Below are 23,266 nucleotides of genomic sequence, written 5' to 3'. Positions count from 1 at the left end.
TCTCCTCCCCACCATCCTGCTCACGGGGGCTGCTCTCCCCCCAGGAGGATGCCCAGCCGGGTCCCCAGCCTCCGCATGCTGAGGAGCTTCTTCACCGACGGGGTGAGTGTCGTGTGACGGCGAGGGTTGGGGGTCCTGGGGGTGCCCCTGCCTGGGTACCTCTATAGGAAGGTAGCCTGGGGTTGCTCTGCCTGGCTGGGACACCGGTGGAGCAGGGGGGTGCCGATGGCATCACCCCAACGGTGCCCTCCGGTCCCCCCCGTAGTCTCTGGACAGCCTTGGCACGTCCGAAGACGCCCGCTCCAAAAGACACTCAACCTCCGACCTCTCGGACGTCCCGTTCAGCGCCGTGAGGAAGGAGGGCTGGCTCCACTGCAAGCAGATCCTCACCAAAAAGGGGAAGGTAGGCGGGTGCCCGCCCTGAGCCCAGGCAGCGATGCCGGGGGGACGCTCCCCGCCGCGAGCATCCCTGAGGTCCGTGCCCCGTCCCTTCTCCCCGCAGAAGGTCGGTGGAGGCATCCGGCAGTGGAAGCGCGTCTTCGCCGTGCTGCGCACCCACTCGCTGTACCTGTGCAAAGACAGGCGGGAGGCGGTGACCTGCGCCCCGGCCCCAGGTGAGGAGGAGCCGCCGATCAGCATCCGAGCGTGCCTGGTGGACATCTCCTACAGCGAGACCAAGAGGAAGCACGTCTTCCGGCTGACGACCGCTGACTTCTGTGAATATCTCTTTCAGGCAGAGGATCGGGAAGACATGCTGGCCTGGATCAAAGTCATCAGGGAGAACAGCAAGGCTGAGGGCGAGGTGAGAGCCACATGGGGCTCCCGGCTGCCTCTGGCTCTCCCGGCACTAACCGCCTCGGCTCTCTCCAGCTCTTTGCCTTGTGCTGCTTCCCCAGGCCACGGCCGGCCCCTGCGCGGCCGGCCGGTGTGGAGCTCGCCCGTCCCGTGCTCCCAGGGGTGCACGGGGGCTCGCGGGCACCGCGGCGTCCAAGAAGAGCGCGGCTCCGCCAGCCTCGGCCGGGGCAGGGTGCGCCGGGGCGTTCAGCGGGGGCGGCGTGGCTCTCCGCGCGCTGCAGCGGTGCTGGTAGGCAGGGTTGGCACCGGATCCGCCGGCGGCATTTGGTCGCGCGGTGGGAGAGGAGCGTGCGTGGCTCTGCCGTGGTGTGTTGTGTCTCCTTTGGTGGAGAGAGATCTGGCAGGGAGCTCCCTGCCTGCGCTGGGTACGGAGCCTGCACGGTGCTGCCGGCTGGCGGGGCTGCCGATGGGTCGGGAATGAGCCCCTTGCCGTGCAGCCGTGGTCTGTGCAATGGGTCGCTCGGGTCTGAGATGGGGAGAGCTGCTCCCCGGGGCCGCCGGCTCCAGTGGAGGATCCACAGGACTGGACGTGCCAGTGCTGGGCTGGCCGTGCGTCTCCCCGCGGTGCCGGGACCGCCTCATTTGGTTGCAGCGTTCGTGCCAGGGTAGTGGCAGGCTCCGGCCCTGGAGGGTGCGTTGAGCTCAGAGTGGTCTGTTTTCTGCGGGACGGCCCCGCTCCGGAGGGCGCAGGGGTCTCGGAGGGGCTGGTGGCGCTGGCACAGGGAAGGTGCTGCCAGGTTGGAGCACGCAGAGCCGTCTGGGCACCCGCCGGGGTGGGGGTGCTGCCGGATGGGCAGCATCCCGCAGGGGTGGGCGCGTGTCTTTGGCAGCTGCGGGATGCAGCGGGTGCGCGTGGCGCGGGCAGATGGAGGTGCGCGAGCTGCCTCTGCGTCCAGCTCGGAGCCCGCGTGCCGCGCCGTGCCGCGGCAAGGAGCGCCGCAGACCGCAGCGGGGCGGCCAGCGCTGGCAGGCGCCAGCTGTTTCGGGGCAGCGGGGACCCGGTTCCTGCCCTCGCCTGGTCCTGCCTGGCCCCGCGCGGTGTCTGGCAGAGCGTGGACTTGCCTGGGGCCTCTGACAGACGCATTGCTCAAGCTCTCCCTTCCCCTCTTCTCTCTGCCTCCCCAGGACCCCGGTTTTGCCAGCCAAGCACTTATCAACAAGAAGTTAAACGACTACCGGAAAGTGAGGTATGGACCTGGGGGTGGTGGGCACTGAGACCCCCGAGTGCTTTATTCACCATCAGTTTTAAAGTGATGGAGCAAAGCCAGTGTCTCCTTTGATGGGGCAGCGCTGGAGGTGCTGGCAGCACCCGTCTTCGCTCGGGGGGACGGCGGGGTCTGGGTCAGCCAAATCGGCACCAAGCAAAGGGCTCGGTGCTCCCCAGGGTTCCCCGTTACCCAGCGTGGGGTGCAGCCCCGTGGGCATGGGTAGGGTGCTGGGCAGGCCAGGAGAGACGCTGGTGCTTGCTGGGAGGTTTTGTGCCGGGCTGGTGCCCCTGGCCGTGCCTCACCTGAGCCCCCTGCTCCTCCTGCAGCCCCGCGGGTGCCAAGCCTGACTCCTCACCCAAGGGCTCTCGTGGGCTGGGGATCCGAGCCGAGTTCCTGAAGCAGACGGGAACCAGCGCGCCCCGGTCCCCCAGGCAGGATGCGGCCGTCACAAAAGGTACATCCCAATCCTGTAACGTGGGGCACCCTGGCACGGCAAACCCGGGGGCTTTGCAAGGAGGGGCGCCTCTCCCCAGGGCTGCCATCATGCTCATCCCCATGGGGCAGCAGGGATGCTCTTCCCATTTGTCCTGGCTCGTTAGCAAATGATCCTGTGGGTTTTTCTCCCCAGATGAGAGCGGCTCCCAAAAAGCCCCATGGGGCATCAACATCATGAAGAAGAACAAGAAATCTGCCCCCCGGGCCTTCGGCGTGAGGCTGGAGGACTGTCAGCCTGCCCCAGACAACAAGGTACGGCCGCACTGGTGGTGCCAGCCCTCGGGGACCCTGCATGGCCCTGTCACCTTTGTCACCCCCTCCCTGTCCCTGCAGAACATCCCCCTGATCGTTGAAGCCTGCTGCAAGGTGGTGGAGGACCGAGGGCTGGAGTACATGGGCATCTACCGCGTGCCCGGGAACAATGCGGTGGTGTCCAGCCTTCAGGAGCAGCTCAACAAGGGAGCCACCGAGATCAACCTGCAGGACGAGGTGAGGACAGGGCGGGCTGCATGTCCCTGTCCCCATCCCTCTCCCCATCCTTATCCCTCTCCCCAAGCCTCTGGGATGCTCTTGGGGCCGTTGTCCTGGTCCATGGCTCTGTCACCATCCCTGTCTCCATCATCATCCCTGTCTCCATCACGATCATCGTCCCCGTCTCCATCGCCGTGACCTTCCCTGGAGTGGCAGGGCCGCCTAGCGGTCGGTGGCAGCAGCGTAGGTGGCAGCTTGGGGACACATGTGTCCCCTCACATCTCGCCACGGTGCTGCAGAGGCACGGAGCTTTCCCTGCCAGATGCAGGGTGGAGACAGCCTTTCTGCTGCCCTGACGGCCGTGGCGCTGGTGGCTGGTGGCCCCCTCGGTGTCGGTGATCTGCGACACCCCCAGCTTGGGGACTTTCTCCTGCTGGTGCCTGGCTTCGCCCAGCGTGGTCGCTCTGAGCAGCCTCTTCTCTCCCCCGCAGCGGTGGCAGGATCTGAACGTCATCAGCAGCCTGTTAAAATCCTTCTTCCGAAAGCTGCCTGAGCCCCTCTTCACTGACGGTGAGTCGCTGCGCCGCGGCCGTGCGGTTCCCCCAGCGCTGTCGGGGCCCCCAGAGTGGCCGCAGATGACCCTGTGTCCCCACGGCCGTGTGTCGGTGGCTGCTACTGGACTGACTGGCAGCCCCGGAGCCCGTCCCCCCCGTCCCCGTGCTGGGGGCAGGTCCCCAGACCCTGTGACAGAATGAGCCAGCTTCCACGCAAGGCGAGGGGCTCTGTAGACCCCCTCCTCACTGAGCCCCCTTGGCCAGCCCTTGTCCTTGTCTCTCCTTGCCCTTCTGTGCCCTGTCCCAGTGCGGGGACAGAATCAGCACCCACAGCCCCCTCCCTAGCATCTCTGGCTGGTGTATCCAGGGGGTCTCTGGCCCCGGGGGGTGCCCTCTCCCCTCTACCTGGCTCTGACCCCCGCTCTGCCCCGCATTCAGATAAGTACAATGACTTCATCGAGGCCAACCGGATAGAGGATGCCAGTGAGAGGATGAGGACGCTGCGGAAGCTGGTAGGGAGAGGGGGCTCGATCTGGGGTGGGGGGCACAGCCCTGGACCCCCACCTCGGGTGCTGGTGTGGGTGGGAAAGGCAGGGTGGGTGAGCAGAGGGGTGACCCGGTGCCTTCCCGCAGATTCGGGACCTTCCAGGTCACTACTACGAGACGCTCAAGTTCCTGGTGGGTCACCTGAAGACCATCGCGGACCACTCAGAAAAGAACAAGGTACCGTCTGCCCACCCCGGGCGTCCAGTCCCGGGCACCGTCCCAGGGCCCAGCAGGCCCTCCCGGACCCCTACCCCACCTCGAGCCCCCCAACTTGGGCTGAGCTGCAGCTCGTGGTGGGGCGGGAAGGGAGACGGTGCCTGACGGAGCAGCGAACACTGAGGGGTGGCCACAGGCAGGGACTAACCCCAGCTCCGGTTGCAGATGGAGCCCCGAAACCTGGCGCTGGTGTTCGGCCCCACGCTGGTGCGGACATCCGAGGACAACATGACCGACATGGTGACGCACATGCCCGACCGCTACAAAATTGTGGAGACCCTCATCCAGCACGTAAGTGACATCGGCGGGCATCGGCGGGGCTGGAGGAAGGGGCTGATCTGCATCCCAGGGGATGCTGCTCCCCGGCCAGGCTGAGCTCCCATCGCTCCTTGCCGGTCCCTAACCCTTCTCCCATCTCCCCCCACAGTCAGACTGGTTCTTCAGCGACAAGGAGGACAAGGGCGAGAAGGTGAGTCCCGTCCCCCCCGGGGGGTCTCACTGTGGGGCAGGGAGGGCGCAGAGCCCTGGGTGGGAGCCGGAGTGCCATCGGCAGCCGCCTGACCGATGCACCCCCTCCTCTTGCAGACCCCCGTGGATGAGAAGGAGGCTCAGTCCGTGCCCAACATCGAGTACCTGCTCCCCAACATCGGCAGGACCGCGGCGCCCGGCGATGCCGCAGGTGAGGAGCAGTGCCCGTGGCACCAGCCCCTGCGGCCCTGGCACTGGGGCACCCCGGGGCGCCTCTCCAGCGGTTCCGTCCCCCCACGCTCACACCGCTGCGGACAGCCAGCGCCGCTCGCCGTGGCCGTGGCAAACCCACGCGTGTCAGAGCGGGACATCCCGGCACCCTCCTCACTGGAAAGTGGGGACATCCCCCCTGGGGGTGCCAGCAGAGCCCCCTTCCTGCCCTCTCCCATCACCCTCCTCTCCGGTGGCTGCTCCTCATCCCTCTGCAAACCCGGCAGCCCACGGGACCCCTACCCACACCCGCTCCCCCCTGGCCCACGCTGCCGACCTGGAGACCGGGAGACTTTGATGTTCAACTGATTTCTTACGTTCTTTCCTTGAACTTCTCTGTGCTGTCCTCTTCCTCCTCCTCCTCCTCTTCCTCCTCCAGCGGACCTCCTCGAGAGCTAGAGCGGGTACAGTGTTGATCCTGGGTGCATTGCTCACGCACTAACTCCTCCGGGTGACCACGAGAGAGCGGGAGCAGGGGGATGCAGTGGGAGGGGGCCCTGTCGTGCCTGGCCACTGTCCCCAGGGTCCCCAGCATCAGGAGTGGTGGCCGAGCCCCTGGGGAGCCCCAAATCCTTTAACCCTGGTTCTCCCACATCGTTGGCCGGTGCCTGCGGCGGCACTGGGGCTGCTGTGGGCATCCCCTGGCAGGGATGGGTGCTGGGTGTCCTGAGCCTGGCACACGCAGACACTGGGATATAGGGGTTCTGATGCACTGGGGAGGGTCAGCACCCCCTTTCTGCCTCCCCCTCTCTCGTCGTCAGCAGCTGCTAACCCCATACTGGGGCGTGTGGGGTGGGTGAGGGTGTCTGTCGTCTTGTCCTTGTTCTTCAGGGCAGCAGGGCCAGGGCTGCCTGTCACCCCCATGTCCCCTCCTGCCCTCTAACCCCCCTGGAGCCGGGGCAGCCCCACAGCCTGTCGCAGCCCCCTCCGACACAGCCCGTCCCAGACCCCGCTCCGAGGCTGGATGTGGTGTCGAGCCGGCTCCCCATGCCCCATCCCGGTGACGTGGCGGCGGCAGCACCGTGCCCAGCCCTGGTCCCCTCTGTGCCCCATGGCCGTGGGAGGGTTGGGGTCCCGCCGCCGGGGTTCTGGCTGTGTTTCCCATCTGTGTGTGCCTGCGTGTCCCGCCCCCCTCATCCCCACTCCTCACCTTGGGGCTCTGCAATGGGTGAGCAGTGCCGGGGACCCCCGTGCACCACCACAGCCCCCCACAACCTCCCGGCATCTCCTGCAGCTGCCGGCACACAAACCCCCTCGGCGCTGGCGTCCCTGCCAGGGGCCGGCCGGTCCGATGGCCCTGGCATGTCCCCATCCTGGTTTGGGGGAACGGAGCAGCATCCCCCCAGCTCTACCCACCGAACCCCCTCCCCAGGACGTACCCACCTCCAGGGCCTGGCTAACCCCCGCTCTCTGCTCTGCTTTACAGGCTCAACCCGCAGCGGCTCCGCCAAACCGAAGGTAAGAGGGTCCCGGGGCTGGGGGCTGGCAGGGAGGGACATGGTGGCTGGGGCACGGAGCCCGTCCCTCACCCTGGTGTCACCATCTTCCCAGGGCACGTGGCCGTCGCGGAAGGCGCCGCCGCACCGGGAGCTCCTCGCCATCCCCTTCGTCTCGGCCGCCGCCCGCAAGAGGAGGAAGAGGAGAGAGGCCGAGGGTGTCGGGAGCAGCACCGATGACGACGTGGAGCACAGAGACGCCCCGGGCCGGGAGCAGGAGGATGAGGGCACCACAGCCACCCCGCTGGGACCTGGCAAAGCCCCCCGCAGCACTGGCACCGAGCCGGCAGCCCCCAGCCCTGCTGGGATGGAGCGGGAGAGCTCCCTGGAGCCCGGGGGTGCTGGGTCTGAGCTGGCGCCGGACGCCCGCTCCATCGTGTCGGGCTACTCCACCCTGTCCACCATGGACCGCAGCCTGTGCTCCGAGGTGCAGTCGGTGGCCGGGAGCCGCGGGGAGGAGGCGGACGATGAGCGCAGCGAGCTCAGCCACATGGAGACGGACACGGAGAGCCGGGAGGGCGCCCGACCCCAGCTGGGGCAGGCGGATGGGGGCACTGGGGATGAGGACAAGGGACCCTCCGGCCGCCCCTCCTTCAACTCCCACCATCTGATCCAGTGTGACACTCTGGCTCGCAGGAAGCTGGGGCGGCCCCGGCTGGCCGGCGAGACCCCAGCACCCACCGGGGAGGACCAGGGCTGGGCCCCCTCCGGGCGACCCTCGTTGCGGGAGCAGCTCCGGCAGCGCTTGCGAGCCTCTGCCGACGACATGGGGGTCCGCCTGCGCCGAGCCCACTCCCCCGAGACCCGCCGCAAGAAGAGCAGCTGGCGCCGGCACACCGTGGTGGTGCCTGGTGGCCTCAAGGACCTCAATTTCAACGAGTGGAAGGAGCCGCGGGGGCTGGAGATGTCCCCGGGACCCTGCCGTGACAAGGACTCGGGGCTCAGCAGCCTGGAGTCCACCAAAGCCCGGCCCCCAGCACCCTCCCCGGCACAGCCCGGTGCTGCCGGCGAGGGGCCGGGCACCAAGAGCCCCCCGGGCAGCCCCGGCCCCTTGGCCCCCCTGCGCTTCCCCCAGCGTCTCTGACCCCCCGAGGTGCCCCCGCCGCAGCTCCCTGCCCCCCGCCGGTGTTTAATTTAAGGACTCACCTTCGTTCTTGTATTTAATTGTGCTCTGGACAAGCTGCTGTTATTTAACGAGTCTCCGTGGCCCCCGCGCCACCGATGGGACAAAGCCACCTCGTCCCCCTTGCTTTGGGGAAGGGTCCCGTGGCGGTCCCATGCCGCAGCCTGGCCCCATCCCATGGTGCCCCGGCCCCCGGGCAGTGCCGGGAGGGTTGGAGGGTGGGGGGGGGGGTCTCATGGCGACTGTCCCCACCCCAGGTGCGGTGGCCCCGGCCGCGGCGGTGCGAAGTGCGGGCGCTTCCCTGGGTGCTGCGGCTGCCCTCGCCGGTGCTGGGGACCCGGGGTCCCCTGGGCTGGGTGGTCGCGTGGGAGCGGGGCGTGACGGGGGGGGCGTTGGCACAGAGGGACACCCTGCAATGGTGTGTGGGGGGGACACACTGCTGTCCCTGCACCGCCACGAGCCGCAGCCACGATCCTGGCACGGCATGGCGTGGCACGGCCCCCCCCCAGCCCCACTCCCCTTCCTACTCCCCCCCCCCCTTCCCCAGGCCAGAAGCACTTTAGGAAGGGGGTGCAGTGGGGGGCCGCTGGTCGGGGCGCGGGGACCCCCAGCCGCGCTGGCACACACGTGCCACGGGCTTGGGTGGCCGCTGCCGGGGCCGTGAGGGGGTGTCAAGTCACTGTTTCTCCGTGTTGTTCTCATACGTTATGCAAATATTTGCTGTAAAGTTGTTTTTTTTCTTTTTTTTCTTTTTTTTTTTTGTAAATATTGTCTCTGACTGTGTAACATATTACAAAGGATTTATAAGGATTTTTTAAGAAGTTTTGCTCAGCTGAAAGGCCAGCCCCGACCAGGGGACGTGCTGGACCAGTGTTGACTTTTTAAACCCTCCTGCATGTGCCCCCCCCCGTCCCCGCCCCGGTGTGTTGTACAAGTCGGCTGCGGAGCCGGTGTATGCAAAACTGCAAAAAAAAGGACAAAACAACCCCAAAACCCCCCAACCAGACCCCAATGAAACACCCCCGCTTCGGATGCTGCCCGCCCCCCCCACCCATCCCAGTCTATATATTGGAAATAAACTGGTTATTCGAGGAGGTGGTTTCCTGCCGTTATTGCTTCCCCTGCTCGGGGGGGCTCAGCACATGGACCCCGTTTTCCCGTGCTGCAGAGCCTGGTCCTGGAGCACCGGTGGCGTCCGGGGAGGGATTTATCCTGGCTTCTCCGTGAGCCTGGGGGGAAGGAGCTGGACCCCCCCAGCCCTTCCCAGGGGATGCGGGACCGGGGTGGTCTCGGGCTCAGGGATGTCCCACCCCACCACCAGCAGCGACACGCCAAGAGACCAAACCTGGGGGGAAAAAAGTGCCATAGAGGGAAAAAAAAACCAAAGTAATTTTATTAAAGCCAGACACTCTGATAGAAAAGAAAAGTAATAAAGGGAAAAGAAAAAATAAAGAGCAACCCTTTGTCATCGGAGTTTGCAAGTTACAATGGTCACGTTGCGCACAGAACTACCCATGGCATCCACAGCGACACAGGGAGAGCGATGGGCGCAGGGCGGGGGGGCGGGGGGCCAGCCCCCCCCGCCCCCGCCCCCGCCCCCTGCAAGGCCTGTTTGTTTCGGGTTTTTTTTTTGTTCTTGTTTTTTTTTTTTTTTAATTATTTTTTTTTCTTTTAAAACAGTTCACAAGAAAAGTCATGCTAAGAGACACACAACGTTGTAGAAACCCCAAAACAGCCTCTAAAGAGTATCAGGATTTTTTTTTTTTCCTCTTTTTTTCTTTTTTTTTTTTTTTTTAATCTTTTAAAAGTCGTAGCCTTTTTTAAACAACATCCAGACGAGTAAAGCGGGGTGCGCATGCAGCGGGCGCCTCCGACACATGCACGATGCAGGCAGCGCTTTTTTTTTTTTTTCCTTTTTTCCTTTTTTTTTTTGCCTTTTTTTGGACTGTTTTTGCAACATTTCCCTTTTTTTTTTTGCCTTTTTTTTGACTGTTTTTGCAACATTTCCCTTTTTTTTTTTCTTTTTTTTTTTTTTTCCCCTGGTTTAAACCAGAATCAAGTTTTTATTTGTGTGTTTTATTCTTATTTTATATAATTTTATTTTATTTTTATCCTCTTGCTTCAGCGAAGGCACCGGGGTTGGTGCAGACGGGCAGTTTGCATGATGCCATGAAAGGACGGACGCACACGCACGCAGAGACACACGCTCACGGAGGAACCAGCCTGATGGGCAGCGGGGCAGGGTGGGGGGGGGGGGAAGAAATGGGTGCAAGCCAGCGCCGTGCACCCCCTCACCCAGCGCCACCCTCCCGGTCTGGGGGTGGGGGGTCCCACAGCGTGGCACCCCGCAGCGGCGATGCCTGGGAGGGGGCTCCCGGGACAACGCTGGGGTGCAGCAGAGGGAATGGTATGACCCTCCCCCCCCCCTTGCCCCCCAACAGCTGGAGCTTGCTGCCAGCAGGATGGGTGCCCTGGCACACCCATGGGTGCCACTGGGATGGGGCTGCCCTAAATCCAGGCCTCCCTGCCCCGACCCCTTTGCACCCGCATGTCTAAGTCCCCGGGGGGGGCCACGGGGGGGATGGTGGCACTTGTCCCCCTCGCACCCCCAGGACAGCAAGGTGGGGTGGGGGGAGGCCGTAAGAACCCCTCCATGGGTGCTGACAGGATGGAGGGTGGCACGTCCAGCCCCACGGGAGCACCGGGATGGGTGTGGGTCGGGGGGGGGGGGGCTGTGGAGAGGGGCTGGGGGGGTGGTGGTGGGGGGTGTGCCCCCCCCAACCCCATCCTGGCCATAAGAAGCTGCTGCTTTGCTACAGTGTTTCACTTTGGTACCAAGAAAAAAAATAATTAAAATTAAATAAAATGCATCAGGTGACTGCTATTGCTGCCGGGAGGGAGGTGGGGGCTGTCCCGGCCCCGGGGCCATCACCCATGGGCGTCAGCGCCCCTGGGGGCACCTGGCCCCCTTCCACCCCCTGCTCCGGCAAGGGGCAGGGACGGGACAAGGAAGGTGCTGGACGGAGGATGCGAACTCAGCACGAGGGCTAACAAGCCGCTAGGAACTGACCCTCTCAAAAATCACAAGGAGCTATAGTCTAACCAGGGAAGAAAATCCACCCCCTAATATACCAGACGTGAAGAGATTTATTTCTTTTCTTTTTCTTTTTAAATATTTATATATATATTTATATTACGTATATTATATATATATAATATGTAAATATATTTTTTTAAAACAATATAAAATGTTAAGACACTTCACTTAAATGTAAAGAGTTGCTTTTTGCAATCCAAAGAAATTGCATCATGATTTTTTTTTGTTTTTTTTTTTTTTGTTTTTCTCTTTGTTATTCAAAAAAGGCTCGTTCTTCTGTACAAAAATGATTGATATACAAAAAAAGAGGGGGGGAAAAGAAGAAAAATAAGAAAAAAAAAAAAAATCCAACCCAAGGACGAACTAGCCAACGAAAGGAGTGATTCGATCTCGTGCTGCGCTGCGGGTGGGCTGCGCCCACGGCAGCGCTGGGTACAGGCGCACGCACACGCACGCACACACACACACCCCGTGCACACCCCGTGCACACCCCGTGCACACCCGGCTCGGCTGCGCTGACGGGAGGTGGACGCGGGCAGGCGTCGCCTGGCCACGCGCCCTGGGGACACCCCGGGCCCCCCAGGCTCGGCAGGGCTGGGGCTGCTCCCGTGGGGAAGGACCGCGGGGTCGCCGGCCGCGGCGTGGGGCCAGCACCTTTGCCGGAGCAGGGGGCTCCGGGGACCCGTCCCGCCTGCTTGTCCCCACGGGCGTTCGGCGCCTGGGAAGGGGACAGAGGCCCAGCGGGGTGTCCCCGTGCGGTCAGTCCCCCCACCCCGAGCATCACAGCGTCCCCCTGCCCCAGCCTCTGTGCCCACCCAGGCGACCCTTTAAAGTGCTACGTTCCGACCCGCGGGCGACGGGCAGCCCGACTCGACCCGTTTCCGCCCCCCTCCCCATTTTACACCCCCAGCTTTCGGCCCCTCCGGCACGCCCGGGTGCCCCGCGGCACCTCTCCCGGCTCCCTCCTCCCCAGCCCTCGCACCGCTCCCCGTCCCCGGGGAGAGCCGGGGCTGGCGGCCGGCGGGCGGCCGGCGGCAGCGTCACCCCCTCGGGCTGGCACCGAGCCCTCGGCCAGCGAAGGACGCAGCCTGGCCGCGGCGCCGCCCGCCGCCCACCGCCGAGACCTGGCTGGAGCGCCGAGCATCCTCTCCTCCGGGCGGGTCGGCGTCGTGGATGCCGGGATGCTCGGCGGCGGCGGGCAGCGAGCGCTCAGGTTGGGGGGTGTCGGGGGCGTCTTCGGCAGCCGCTGTTTCCCACCTTTCCGCGGTGGGATGGGTGCTGCCCCCGCGGGCAGCGGGGTCGGGCGCTGCCCGGCGTCCTCCTTGCTTGAAGCTGGTGAAACTGGTGGAGTGAAGCTCTGAGAGCTCTTAAATAAACAGAAAACGGCAGGGTGGGAGAGGGAGGGAGGGAGAAAAACCAAACCAACAGCAACCCAAATGAACGGAAAGGAAAAGGAAAAAGGAATGAAAAAAGGGAGGAGAAAGAGAGAGAAAGAGAAAGTGGCTGGTTGGCCATTGCGGAGCGAGATGGGAGACAGAAGTCGGGCCGTGGCGGAGCAGAGGCGAGACACAAGTCGGGCCGTGGCGGAGCAGAGGCGAGACACGAGGTCGGCCACATTGGAGCAAGACAGTGAAAAAACAGAAAGAGAGGGACGGGTGGCGATCCCTCCAGGTGCCTCAAGAAGACAAGTCCCAGGGAGGAGGAGCCCAAGGAAGAGAGAAGCCCGGCCCCAGGAGCAGGAGAGCGCTTGGGTGGAGCTGGCAAGGATGCTCAGAATGAGATGGAGGAGTTCCTTGCCCCAAAGGAAGTCAATACGGGGATGGATGTTCTGCCAGATGCGGGTTTTTCTGAGACTGCGGGGGAAGTCTCACTAGCCTCTTTAGATGGTCTAGCGGCCTAGAAAGAAAAGCAAGATTCAAGGAGGAGGAGGAGGAGGAGAAAGGGGAGGAAAGTCAAACGGCTTCTTAAAAAAAAGACAAAAGAAAGGAAAAAAGAAATTAAAAAGAAAAAAAAAAAAAAAGGAAAGGAAAAGAAAAACCACAACCAAGAACCAAACAGGAGTTTGTTCAGAAGCAGCATTGAGTTAGGCCTGAGGTCAAGCAGCTGGAAAAGGTCCACCACAAACAGAGCACGAGATGAGCTGGTCCCACGCATTACTGGATGGGAAGGGGACGTCCCCGAGAGGAGGAGGAGAGAGACGAGAGAGCGACAGACGGACACGTGGACAGACAGGCACACACAGAGGCGGGTGGGCGGAGGGGAGAGGGGAGAAAGGCGGGGAGGGGGGACAAGAAGGGCAGCGTTAGACCGGGCGTGCACGCCGCGCGGCACAGCACCCAGCTCCGCCGGCCGGCGCCGGGGCTGCCGCGGAGGTGCCCTTCAGCCGAGCGGGGCAGAGCCTCGGCCGCCCCGTGCCGGCCCCGGCTCCTCTGAGAGGTGTCGGTGCCCACCCCGGCCCCCTGCGCCCACCGCGCTGCTGCAAGCGCCACCAGCAGCGACGTGACCCAACCCTACTCATGCAAAAACTGATCCAAAGGGAGCCGGGGTGCCGGGAAGGAAGGATGCTCACAAACCCTCCTGGAATGGGGAGAGGGCTCCTCCAGCCCCCGTCCCCCCGCCCACCGCAGCGGGGTGGGCTGATGGGTGGGGGCACAGGCCAAATCCTGCACAGGGAGGACAAAAATGCCGCGGAAAACTCCTGGTCCGGCCACCCCAGCGAAGACACCGGTGGGTGCCAGGGGCCGGGTGACCGATACTGCCACGGGGCACCCCAAGGTGGGGGCAAGGGGGAGGACGGTGACACTGCACAGCCGGGACTGTGCTGCTGCGTGGCCTCCAGGGAAGGGGGCTTGGTGGCCTCCGTGGGGCCAGGAGATGCTTCCCAGTCCTCCGAGCTCCCGGCACAGCCCTCTTGGCTGGTGTTTCTCTGCTCCCACGGGGAAGCCCTGGGAGGGGGGCAGAAGGCAACCCCCCCCATCTCTCCTTGATGCTGCAGGGGTATGAAAACCCGTGTGCACCCAGGTATGCTGGCGGGGGGCTGGCAGGGAGACCCCAACCTTGAGGACAGACCCTGGCCGGGGGTGTGCTGCCACCAACCTGGGACCACCCTGGTTGTGGTCACAACAAAGAGCACCCGTGAGGCTCCGACCTGGTGCTGGAGCAGCTGAGGGGGGGCTGGGGGGCTGAGCCCTCTTGCCAGAGCTGGGGGGGGAGCGACGTGCCTGTTTTGCTCATGCAACATTTGCCTAAATTGTATGAAATCACCCCCAACCAAGCTACGGCTCCAGGGAGGTGGGGAAAACCTCCGGTTTGTCCAACAGGGTTTATGGATCCAACAGAATGAGCAAAATCGGGTTTATTGGGTGGTTTGTTAACACCAGGCCCAGGGAAGGGGACCGAGACACAGAGCGGGAGGACAGGATGGGGTGAACCCGCCCGTGGTGCTGCTGCCCACCGCGGGGGCAGGAGGCAGGAGGGGAGGGCTGGGAGGGGGAAGAGGAGAAGCGAGGGGGGTCGGAGGGCAGCGAACTGGCTGTGGTTACCTTGCCTGTGGCCTGAGCAAGCCACCGCCAGCACCGGGGTGTCAGCAAGAACAGAGGGGAGTGAGCCCCGCCGCCCGCGGCAGGAGCGGTCCCCGGGGACAAGAGAGGGGTGGGTGCTGGGCTCGGGGGGGGAGACGCACCATCCCATCCCAAAGCGCTCCCCTTCCAGCTGCTGTGGCCCCCCGAACCCTCTCCCCACACTGCCGGGCCCCCCGGTATCATCACCCTGCCCACAACACCCCCCTCCCGGGAGGAGCTGCTTCTGCGGACACAGCATCACGGGGCATGGAGGGTCCCGGCTCTCCGAAACCTGCCGGGACAGGTTGGGCAGCCCCAGCCCCGGTAAGTGAAGCCCCTTGGAGCCCGTGTCAAGCACACGGCTCTGCAGCGCTCACCGCTGCGGCCAAAATGTTCTGCACGGAGGTCTCAGGGTCCCTGAGGGCGAGGGGACCAGTGCTGCGGCTCAGCCCTGTCCACCAGGGCAGTGGCAGCACACAGGGCTGGGGGACAAGCGACTCTGGCTTCAGCCTCACACCACACTTGTGACGAGTTTGCCACTCTCAGCACAAAGTCGCGTCTCAGCAGCCAGCTATGCAAACCACCATGCCAGGCACAGACGGGGGCAAAAGCCCCTCCTGCACCCAACAGCCAGGTCCCTGCACCCCGACACCCACCAGGCTGAGCCAAGGCGAAAGGAGACACCAAGAGAGCCCAGTCCCCAAAAGCAGCACCCACAGGGTGTTCCCTGATCACCACCCACACCCTTGCCCTGTACAAGGCAGCGAGGGAGACGCCGGGGCCATGGGCAGCCTGTGGCTCACCCTGCTGCCACGAGAGCTGGCTGGGACGGCGCTAGAGATAGTCTACCTGCTGCTGGCCCTGGATCCGCATGTACTCCATCCGCTGCTTTATGTGCTTGCTTTTGTCGGGGCTGCCCTGCGGGGTCTGCTTCAGCCGGGATGCCGGGTTCACCACCTTCATGGCCGGGATGGAAACGCCACCGCTCTGTCAGGACAGAGAATTTGGGGATGGAGGGGTTAAAAACCAGCAGGTGAAAAGCCCACACCAGCACCGTTGGCAGCTGGGCACTGCCAGCGCTGGGCATTGGATGCCTGGAGCTGTGCCGAGCCCCTGCGGCATCACCGTGCTGTCCCTGCCCGAACAGCCCACGGCTGCAAACCCAGGCAAGGACAGGGACACCGGCCCCACGTGCCAAAGCAGCACTCATCGGGCAGCGCTTTGGCGAGCTCAGAAACCAGCCAGGACTTACCAACAGCCACGGCTGCAAGGCAAAGAGGGAGGTAGGGGCAGACACCGGGAGACCGAGGGCAGGAGGAGAGCATCCCTGCCAGGGCAGGGGCGCGTGGCCAAGAGAAAGGAAAAGAGGCGACGGCGGGCAGAAGCAGATTCCAGGTGGAAACGGTGGCAGTGGGAATACAGAGGTTTTTATTAACCAGCTGTGCATGGGTGGAGATACAAAGACTTGCAAGAGCAGCAGCGAGGGAAGCGGTACCTGTACGCACACGCCCTGGCACTGCAGGTCCCTAAAGCGGTGCCCGCACAGGAGCCTGGGCAATGCCACGCACCGCAGGCTCGCCACGCGTCCCCCCACTGCCTAGGGCACCCCAAATCCTCTCCCTGCCATCACTGCTGCCTCCTGCCTGCCCCGTGCCGGGCCTGGACCAGCTGCTGCAGGCAGCAAAACCGGCAGCGCCGATGCTGCTCCAGAGGTGTGCGATTGCTGCCCAGCTTGCGCCTCCGACGGGAGAGGGCCCACAGGTTATTGCAGCGGGGCCGGGCTAATAAATCAATGCAGGCACGGCTCTCTGTGCTGCCTGTCCTGCTCTGTGACCCTGTGGTCCCATGGATGGGGTGTAGGGACTCCCGTACCCCACAGCACAAGGAAATCCAGTTCCTGCCTGCACCGCACCTTCCCCAGTGCCCCAGCACCCCGGCCACAAGCAGGCACTGGATCTCAGCGCTCACAACCAACTCGCAGCACCCTTGAAAGGTGGTGCGAGACCTGCCCTCTCCCGCTTTGCTTTTGGGACCAACTGAGCTGGTCCCGGCCACGCAGCCCCCTCCTGCTGAACCCTGAGCTGAGCTTTGCTTTGTGTGTACCCGCGCGGGTGCCAGCCACGGCCATAAATCCATCCCGCAGCTCCGCTTCTAGTTTGTCGGGCTCCGGCGGCGCAGCGGGAGCTGACAACAGGAGAAATTGCAGCTACACCTACTCCACGGCCCGTTCACCCAGCCAGAGCACCGCAACGGGGCCGTGGCGCTGCTGAGAGCTGGGGCTGAGATAATTGCTGCAAATGAAAAAGGAGATTTATTCCCCAGCGCTGACTGTTAATAAAGGAGCAGGCTGACATCCGAGCGGCTGAGGGCGTTTTCCCCCTTTTCCCAGCTATTCAACCGGCCGAGCAGCTGCTGCGGATTCCAGCAGAAACCAATTTGGATGGCTTCGGGGAGCCTGCGCTGTGATTTAATTAGGAGAAACAGCTGCCACGCTCAAACTGCAGTTTGTTAGAAAAGTGCTTATGCAAAACGAGGGACGCTGCTTCGTCACCCAGTGCACCCAGCCCTCACCGGCCCCGTGGGATGCTCATCGCCAGCCGTGTGCTCAGCCCCAAAACCTGCCAGGACAGAAGATACCAGACAGCCAGGGTGTAACTTGGTGCTGTGCACAGCACGGGATCGGCACCGGGTGGCACCGGCACCAGCGAGGGGCAGACGCGGCCCTGCCTGGCACCGCCTGCCTTCACGCTGCCGCCTCCGCTGCCTGCAGTCTCGCTCCTGCTTGCCTGCGCTTCCCAAACCTGTCCAAGTGACAGGGAGTAAAGGAGATTTGTTTTCCACCTTGGCTCTGCCTGGAGGTAGAGTCACAGAGAGGGAGCAGGTAGAGGTGGAGGAAGAGAGACATCAGAGTGAGTCCGGGGCAGAGCACAGCAAGAGGGATAACAGAAAATAAACCTGCGGAGCGTCAAGGGGGAGCTGCGGCTTGGGGAGCAGAGGCGGCTTGGTCTTGCTTGGAGATGGACCCTCGGGAGCATCATCTTTGGCCTGACTGAGGTCCAGGGCACTCCTATTGTCACAGCCACTGTGTTTGAGATCCCCCAGACCTTCCTCGGTCTCCTTGCCGGCATCCTTAGGTCCTGTTTGTCCTAGCAGTTCTTTAGGGAATGCAAATTCAACCGAGGGATGGCTGCTGATCTCAGTGATGGTTATTTCCAGTTCACGGATAGTCTCTTCCAGGCTATCCAGTCTCTGATACGTGCCTTCATAAATCTCCTTGCTGCGCAGAGTCATGGAACGGCAAGGGGACAGCTGCCCTTTGCAGAGCTCCTCCAACACCGTCCCCCCGGCCCTGGTGTCCTCCGTGCCGCCTTCGCCCCCGGCACCCGGAGCCACGCCGCCCCGGCCTCGTGATGCTGCGCAATGGCTTGGCCTTGAGAAAACAGCGACCTGCTCCTGGGGATGCTGAGCCTGGGACCGTCCTCTTCCCCCCAGGGCTGCATCCCTGCCCGGGACAGCTCCGGGATTTCGCGCTGGGCAGGCTGGGGCTGGCGCCCTGTCCTCCCTCTGCGCTTGTTTGCAAGCCCCAGCAGAATCTCCAGGAGGAAGCGATGCCTCCCGCATGCTCTGCCTGGCTCCTCCTTGGGGGTCCCCATCACCGGGAAGCCGGGGTACGGCGCCGGGCCCTCTGTTGCCTGCACCAGTGCAGGGGAGCGCTGCCTCTCCAGCTCTGGGACCCTTGGCTTCCCTCTGGGGAGGAGGCGGCTGTGCAGCCAAGGAACCTCGGTGTGAAGTCTTGCTGCTGCCTTCTTGCCTGCCAGCAGTGTTCGGAGCAGCGTCCCCTCCTCCTCCCCCTGTGGGACAGCTCATTTTGTGCTTTGAGAGAGACGGGACCTTGCTGGCTGCTAAAGGGAACCTCCAGGTCTCTGCTGCTGCATGGGCACAGCCCCGGGATGGGCTGCTCGGGGGCTGCAGGGCTGAAGCTGGAGGGCACCCAGGTGCGGACGGAGACTTTTCGGAGCTGCCAGGAGACACACGGCATTTCCTTCCCGCCTCGGGCGCGAGCGCCCCTCCTGCTCCTCCGCTGCCGGCCCATTCCCCGTGCTCCGAGCAGCCTGTTTCCACCCACACCTCCGCTTCGGCTTCGGGGGACGGCGGTTCAGACACCCACTCGGTGAGCACAATCTGTGGGAGGGAGAGAGCCCTGCTCCCCGGGGCTGCCAGGGCCAACGGCTCCTAGGTAGAGAATTCAGACATATTAAGAGCCGGGGAGGGTGGTGGGAGGAAGCGGGGAGCTGCCGGGGAGCACTACGTGTCCGCACACACTACTTGGGTCGCCCATCGCTGGTGCCTCTGGGCACCGTAGTGCTGCAGGGAGGCGTTTGGCCAGGATGGGAGATGCTCGGCTCCCTCCTGCCCAGCCCTGACGTCCCACCGGTACCCATGGACACGGACAAGGACTGGTTTTCTCCTGTGCTTAAGGCAACCTGGGTCTGTGAGATTTTGGCAATAACCTGCCTGGATTTTTTAGCACAAATGAGTCGGTGTTGCTGCACCTCTTGACTGCCTTTGGAAACCTGACTGCCACAGTCCAGCCTGGATTTGTCCCGTGCTGGTATAAACTGGCACGGCACTGGTGCAAGAGCAGAGCCCAGCCCTCGCGGGCTGCTCGGCCCCACAGGACACCGCTGCTCCCAGCAGCGCTGAAGGCAGGGGACGAGCCACCACAAACGAGCTGCCAAGGGGCAGCAGACCCTTAAAATCCTGAGCGGCAAGAAGTCACCGTCCTTCCTCCCCCACCTCTCTGCTCCTGCGCCGGGGGGGGATGCAACGAGCCACGCAATGCCTGCGGGACCGTGCCCTCCGCAGAGGTGAGGGAAAGGGAGCTGGAGAGATGCTCTGGAAGAAGAGGTGCCCCCCTGCAGCTGCACCCCCAGGGCCCCTGCCCTGTGCCCGAGCGCTGCCCTGGCGAGGGGGCTGCCCCCTCCGCAGGGGCTCCGTGCGCTGCCGGCACCGGCGCTGTGGCCTCAGGGCGGAGCAGGGCAACGCGGCGGCTACGCCACACTGCCCGTGGGCACGGGATGGGCAGCGGGGACGCACGCCCCGCCATGCCATGCCTCTCTCCTGCCCCAGCCCTGGGGGTCTGTGTAGCACCCAGGGCAGAGAGGGAAGGAGACACAGGTGCTGGGATGGCTACAGAGCTCTGGGTCCGGAGCCGGACCCATCTGAGCCCTGGGGAGAGCGGTCCTTGCCCGCAGGGACAGCAGATGCTGCTCTGGGGCAGCCACGTTGGATCCAGCCCTGGTGCTGGGTCTCCCAGGAGAGGGGAGGGACCCAGCAGGACCCCTGCAACATACCCAGACCCCCACCGGCAGCCGAGCTGCCCGGGATGAGGTAGGGCTCCCCTCACTAGACGCCTTCTGGCAAGGGGCTCAGTGGCATCCTCTGTCCTGCTCTCTGCCCCTTTGCTCCCCCACCCCAGGCATCCACCCTCCTGGAACCTTCCTTTCCCCCTGCTCTCCCCACCCTGGAGCCCAGGGCAGGAGGGCTGGGAGGGAGCCGGGCTGCACCTGATCCAGCAGCCAGGAGGGGTGATGGGGCCAAGCCCGAGGGGGTCCCAGCAGCCTCCGGCCCAGCCCTTCCCCTTCTGCTTGCATCATGCACGCGGAGCGGGGTGTCCCTGCACAGGGCACCACATGCATCGCCCGCCACGGCCCCCTTCCAGTGACACCCTCCCCGGGCACCCGGTGCGGCGTGAGAGCGGCGAGCCCTCCCCGTGCCCGGCCCGGTGCGGGGCTGGGGTGGCCCCTTCCTTCCTCCCATCTATGTAGCTGCAGGATCTGGCCCTCAGGGGAGCTGCAGCAGCCCCGGTGCTGCTGTTGCATGGGTTAGTGCTCGGTCCTGTGCCGTGTCAGTGCCGTACACGCAGTGGCAGTGAGCGAGGGAGTGGAGAGAAGCCATTAGTTTGTTAAATCAGAGAAAGAAGCAGAAGTGAGTTAAAAAGAGGCGGGAGAGGAGGTGGTTAAAGTGCAGCCCGTCGGCAGGAGAAGGGATCGTCGCTCAGAGCGAGCCGTTACCTTCCATCCTTCGGCTGCAACGGAGGCTCCGTTGGGCCACAAGTCTGCGTGCCCAGGGGAGACGGCAGCCGCGAGCAGATCGTAACGGAGCTTGGGAAGGAAAGGGGAGGCAGAGCTTCTCTGAAACACCTGGGGAGTCAAACACGGGGGGTTGGAGGAGGGAGGCTTGAGGGTAACGACGACGCAGCCCGTGCCTGCAGGGATGCTTGCCAGGGTCAGCCAGGACCGGGGCTCGGCAGCCGTTGACAGCAAGTGAAACATCGGCTGGTCTCATCAGCCACGGAGGCATCCCCGTCCCTCTGCTGCCTGCAGCATCGCCGGTCCCCCTGCCTCCTGGGGGAAAACCAGTGGGAAAAACCATCCAGGACCCACTTGGGCACCTTGACCGCAACAAACAGGGAAGGACATGGGGCACAGCCAGCTTGGGGGGGTTCAGAGCCTCAGGACGGCGTCTCGGGTGGTATCTCTGCAGGGCGCCCTGTGCACAAAACCCATCGAACCTCTAAGCTGAAGCTGCGTAGCGTTAAAAAACAAATGAGTTTGGCTTAAAGCCCAAGACGGGGTGGAATTGCTGAAGAAAGTGAACCAGGCACGCAGCACCTGGACCCGGCGAGGGGTCCAGCAGGGTGCAACCGCTCCATTGCTGCCCACCCCCACGGCACCGTGCTCCTGCTGGGAGACAGGCGAGGAGGGGGAAGCCCACTGCTGTGCTGGTGCTTGGGATGTCATTCCCCGGACCTGATCCCAAGGTGTTCCCCGCAGGTGCTGGGAGCCGGGCGCAGCCACGTGTGAGCGGACGGAGCAGGGTGGGCATCGCCTCCTGTGCGGGTAAGCTGGGGCATCCCACAGCCCCTCCCACGCTCACCTCCAGCTCCGCAATGATGCGGTCCTCATCATCATCATCTTTGATGGCAGAGGCGATGATGGGGGGGGTGGACGCCGGCCTGACCACCTCCGACACCGTCCGTCTCAGCTTCACCTGGGGCTTCTGGGTCTCCAGCTCCTCCGACTCGGCCTTCTGCAAGGGGGGAGCAGGACGGTGAGGGGTGGGGGGCACTGGGAGCCGGGTCTGGTCCTGCCAGCAGTGACCCTCTCAGTCCAGCCCTGCAACCATCCCACGGCCCCACTCCCTACCTTCATAAAACCGGGCTCCTTCTTGCTGGTGACGATGACTTCGCCACTGCGGGTTGTGGTCAGCCCGTGGGACGAGGGGAAGCTCCGGCGCGGAGGAGGAGGTGGCGGCGATTTGGAGGGTTTCTCGGTCCGGTACCGTGGCACCGTCAGTTCGTCTGGGCACAAACGATGCTGTGAGGGCACGAGACCTTTCCCTGCCCCTCTAATACAACACCCGAGGCTCTCCCACAGCCTCCCCGGGCATAAACCTCCCTTCGGGGCAGCATCGCTCAGCCCAGGGAGCCCCACTGGCGACAGCACGGTCAGGGCACCCCCAGGATCGGGCACCCCCAGGATCAGGCACCCCCAGCCCCAGGACGCAGAGGTGACCCCTGCCCTCCCCACGCCATACCTGAGCCCCTGCGGCCATTGGGGTCCCCCTTGCCCCCCGACTTCGGCGCATGCTGCGGCTTGGAGGGCTTGTGCTCAGGCGTGGAGGCGGCGCTGCTGCTGCCCGTGCCTTGCTTGTGCTTGGCAGCGAACTCCAGGTCGGGGATGGCCTTCATCAGCTCGGCTTGCGTCTCCTCCAGGAGGCGGTTGATGTCCTTGGCACTGTACTGGGTCAGCGCTGCCCGCTTCTCCTCCCAGTCGCGCTCGGCAGCCTGCGGACAGCAGGCAGAGCCCCCTGCAGCCCCCGTCCATGCGGCAGCTCCTCCTGCCCTTACAGGCAGGATGTGACCCCTGGCCCTGCTGCTGCCCCCCAACCTGCTGCCGAGCCTGAGAGGAGTGGGGGTGGAGGGGGCCAGCGATGCCCCCTTCCCCAAGCTGCACACCCCCCAACATGCAACTGGGGGGGTGCTCCCACGGCTGCCAGCATCATGCGGGGCTCTGCACCCTCCAGATGTCCCACTGGCTACAAATCATAGAATCATTAAGGTTGGAAAAGACCTCTAGGATCACCAAGTCCAACCCCCAGCCCGACACCCCCAGGGCCTCCTGAACCTGAAGTCCCACATCTGCACAGTTTTTGAACCGCCCCCAGGGATGGTGACTCCCCCACCTCTGTGGGCAGCCTGTGCCAGTGCCCAGCAAGGAGGAGGATGGACCCAGTTCCTGTTCCCAGTTTCAGCTGGCAGACATAGGGATAGACCCTCTAGGAGAACCCCCCAGCTGAGAAACCCATCCCAGGCTCTCACCTCGACGGACACGGCTTTGTCCGCACTCTTCTTACTGGGGGTCTCTGGGCCCGTCTGGGTCTTGGCGGGTACCATCTCCGGAGCTCGGGAAGGGTTATTGCTCTTGGAGGGATGGGTCTGGGTCTGGGGGGGGCTGTGCCCGAAGCTGGGCATGCCCAGGGTCTCGGTGACAGCCGTCAGGTGGTGGAGGCTCACTGGGGGGCTGGTGGGCATCTCCAGATCCAGCCCTTTGCTGACGTCTGTCTCGGGGGCCACCTTCTTGGGGGACTGGCTGAGGTTGCTGGGGGAGGTCCACACGCCCTCGTCCACTTGCCTGCCAGGGACAGAGTGAAGGTGCTGGGTGGCTGCACGGCACGGCGGGGTTACTGCCAAGCCACGCCACCAAAAGCTTGCTCTCCTGCAACTGTGCATTATATGGCTGAGGGTTTAGGTTCTCTGATGTCTAGGAAGGGGTTGGAGTTGATGCTACAGCCTCTCTTGGGGGAGCACACGAACGAGCTCCTCTCCCTGGCTGTCCATTTTCA

The 23,266-nt window shown here is 64.0% G+C and overlaps 2 protein-coding genes across 6 annotated transcripts in view; one reads left to right on the top strand and one right to left on the bottom strand.

The window, feature by feature from the left end:
- The window catches only part of ARHGAP23 (Rho GTPase activating protein 23), a 37,328-nt gene extending 28,532 nt beyond the window's left edge, over positions 1-8,796 (top strand). For all 4 annotated transcript variants that reach the window (XM_064473643.1, XM_064473641.1, XM_064473642.1 and 1 more), the window contains exons 10-24: positions 45-102; positions 266-403; positions 503-802; positions 1,981-2,042; positions 2,390-2,517; positions 2,692-2,810; positions 2,892-3,047; positions 3,521-3,599; positions 4,022-4,095; positions 4,217-4,306; positions 4,511-4,636; positions 4,773-4,814; positions 4,931-5,024; positions 6,510-6,541; positions 6,635-8,796. In XM_064473643.1, the coding sequence (XP_064329713.1) occupies positions 45-102; positions 266-403; positions 503-802; positions 1,981-2,042; positions 2,390-2,517; positions 2,692-2,810; positions 2,892-3,047; positions 3,521-3,599; positions 4,022-4,095; positions 4,217-4,306; positions 4,511-4,636; positions 4,773-4,814; positions 4,931-5,024; positions 6,510-6,541; positions 6,635-7,663 (2,527 nt within the window). In that variant the 3' untranslated portion in view covers positions 7,664-8,796. The remainder of the gene's footprint in view (positions 1-44; positions 103-265; positions 404-502; positions 803-1,980; positions 2,043-2,389; positions 2,518-2,691; positions 2,811-2,891; positions 3,048-3,520; positions 3,600-4,021; positions 4,096-4,216; positions 4,307-4,510; positions 4,637-4,772; positions 4,815-4,930; positions 5,025-6,509; positions 6,542-6,634) is intronic.
- A 278-nt stretch (positions 8,797-9,074) lies between these two features.
- The window catches only part of SRCIN1 (SRC kinase signaling inhibitor 1), a 60,859-nt gene continuing 46,667 nt past the window's right edge, over positions 9,075-23,266 (bottom strand). The window contains exons 14-21 of one of the 2 annotated variants that reach the window (XM_064473638.1): positions 22,743-23,055; positions 21,959-22,208; positions 21,568-21,722; positions 21,299-21,451; positions 20,434-20,562; positions 17,315-18,592; positions 15,209-15,346; positions 9,075-12,695 (exon numbers count right to left, since the gene is read on the bottom strand). In XM_064473638.1, coding sequence (XP_064329708.1) covers positions 12,570-12,695; positions 15,209-15,346; positions 17,315-18,592; positions 20,434-20,562; positions 21,299-21,451; positions 21,568-21,722; positions 21,959-22,208; positions 22,743-23,055 — 2,542 coding nt within the window. In that variant the 3' untranslated portion in view covers positions 9,075-12,569. The remainder of the gene's footprint in view (positions 12,696-15,208; positions 15,347-17,314; positions 18,593-20,433; positions 20,563-21,298; positions 21,452-21,567; positions 21,723-21,958; positions 22,209-22,742; positions 23,056-23,266) is intronic. The other variant, XM_064473639.1, reaches the window with a different exon arrangement.

This window comes from Phalacrocorax carbo, chromosome 25 (assembly GCF_963921805.1).
Source record: "Phalacrocorax carbo chromosome 25, bPhaCar2.1, whole genome shotgun sequence".
Lineage (NCBI taxonomy): Eukaryota > Metazoa > Chordata > Aves > Suliformes > Phalacrocoracidae > Phalacrocorax > Phalacrocorax carbo.
This window is presented reverse-complemented; position numbering and strand designations above follow the sequence as displayed.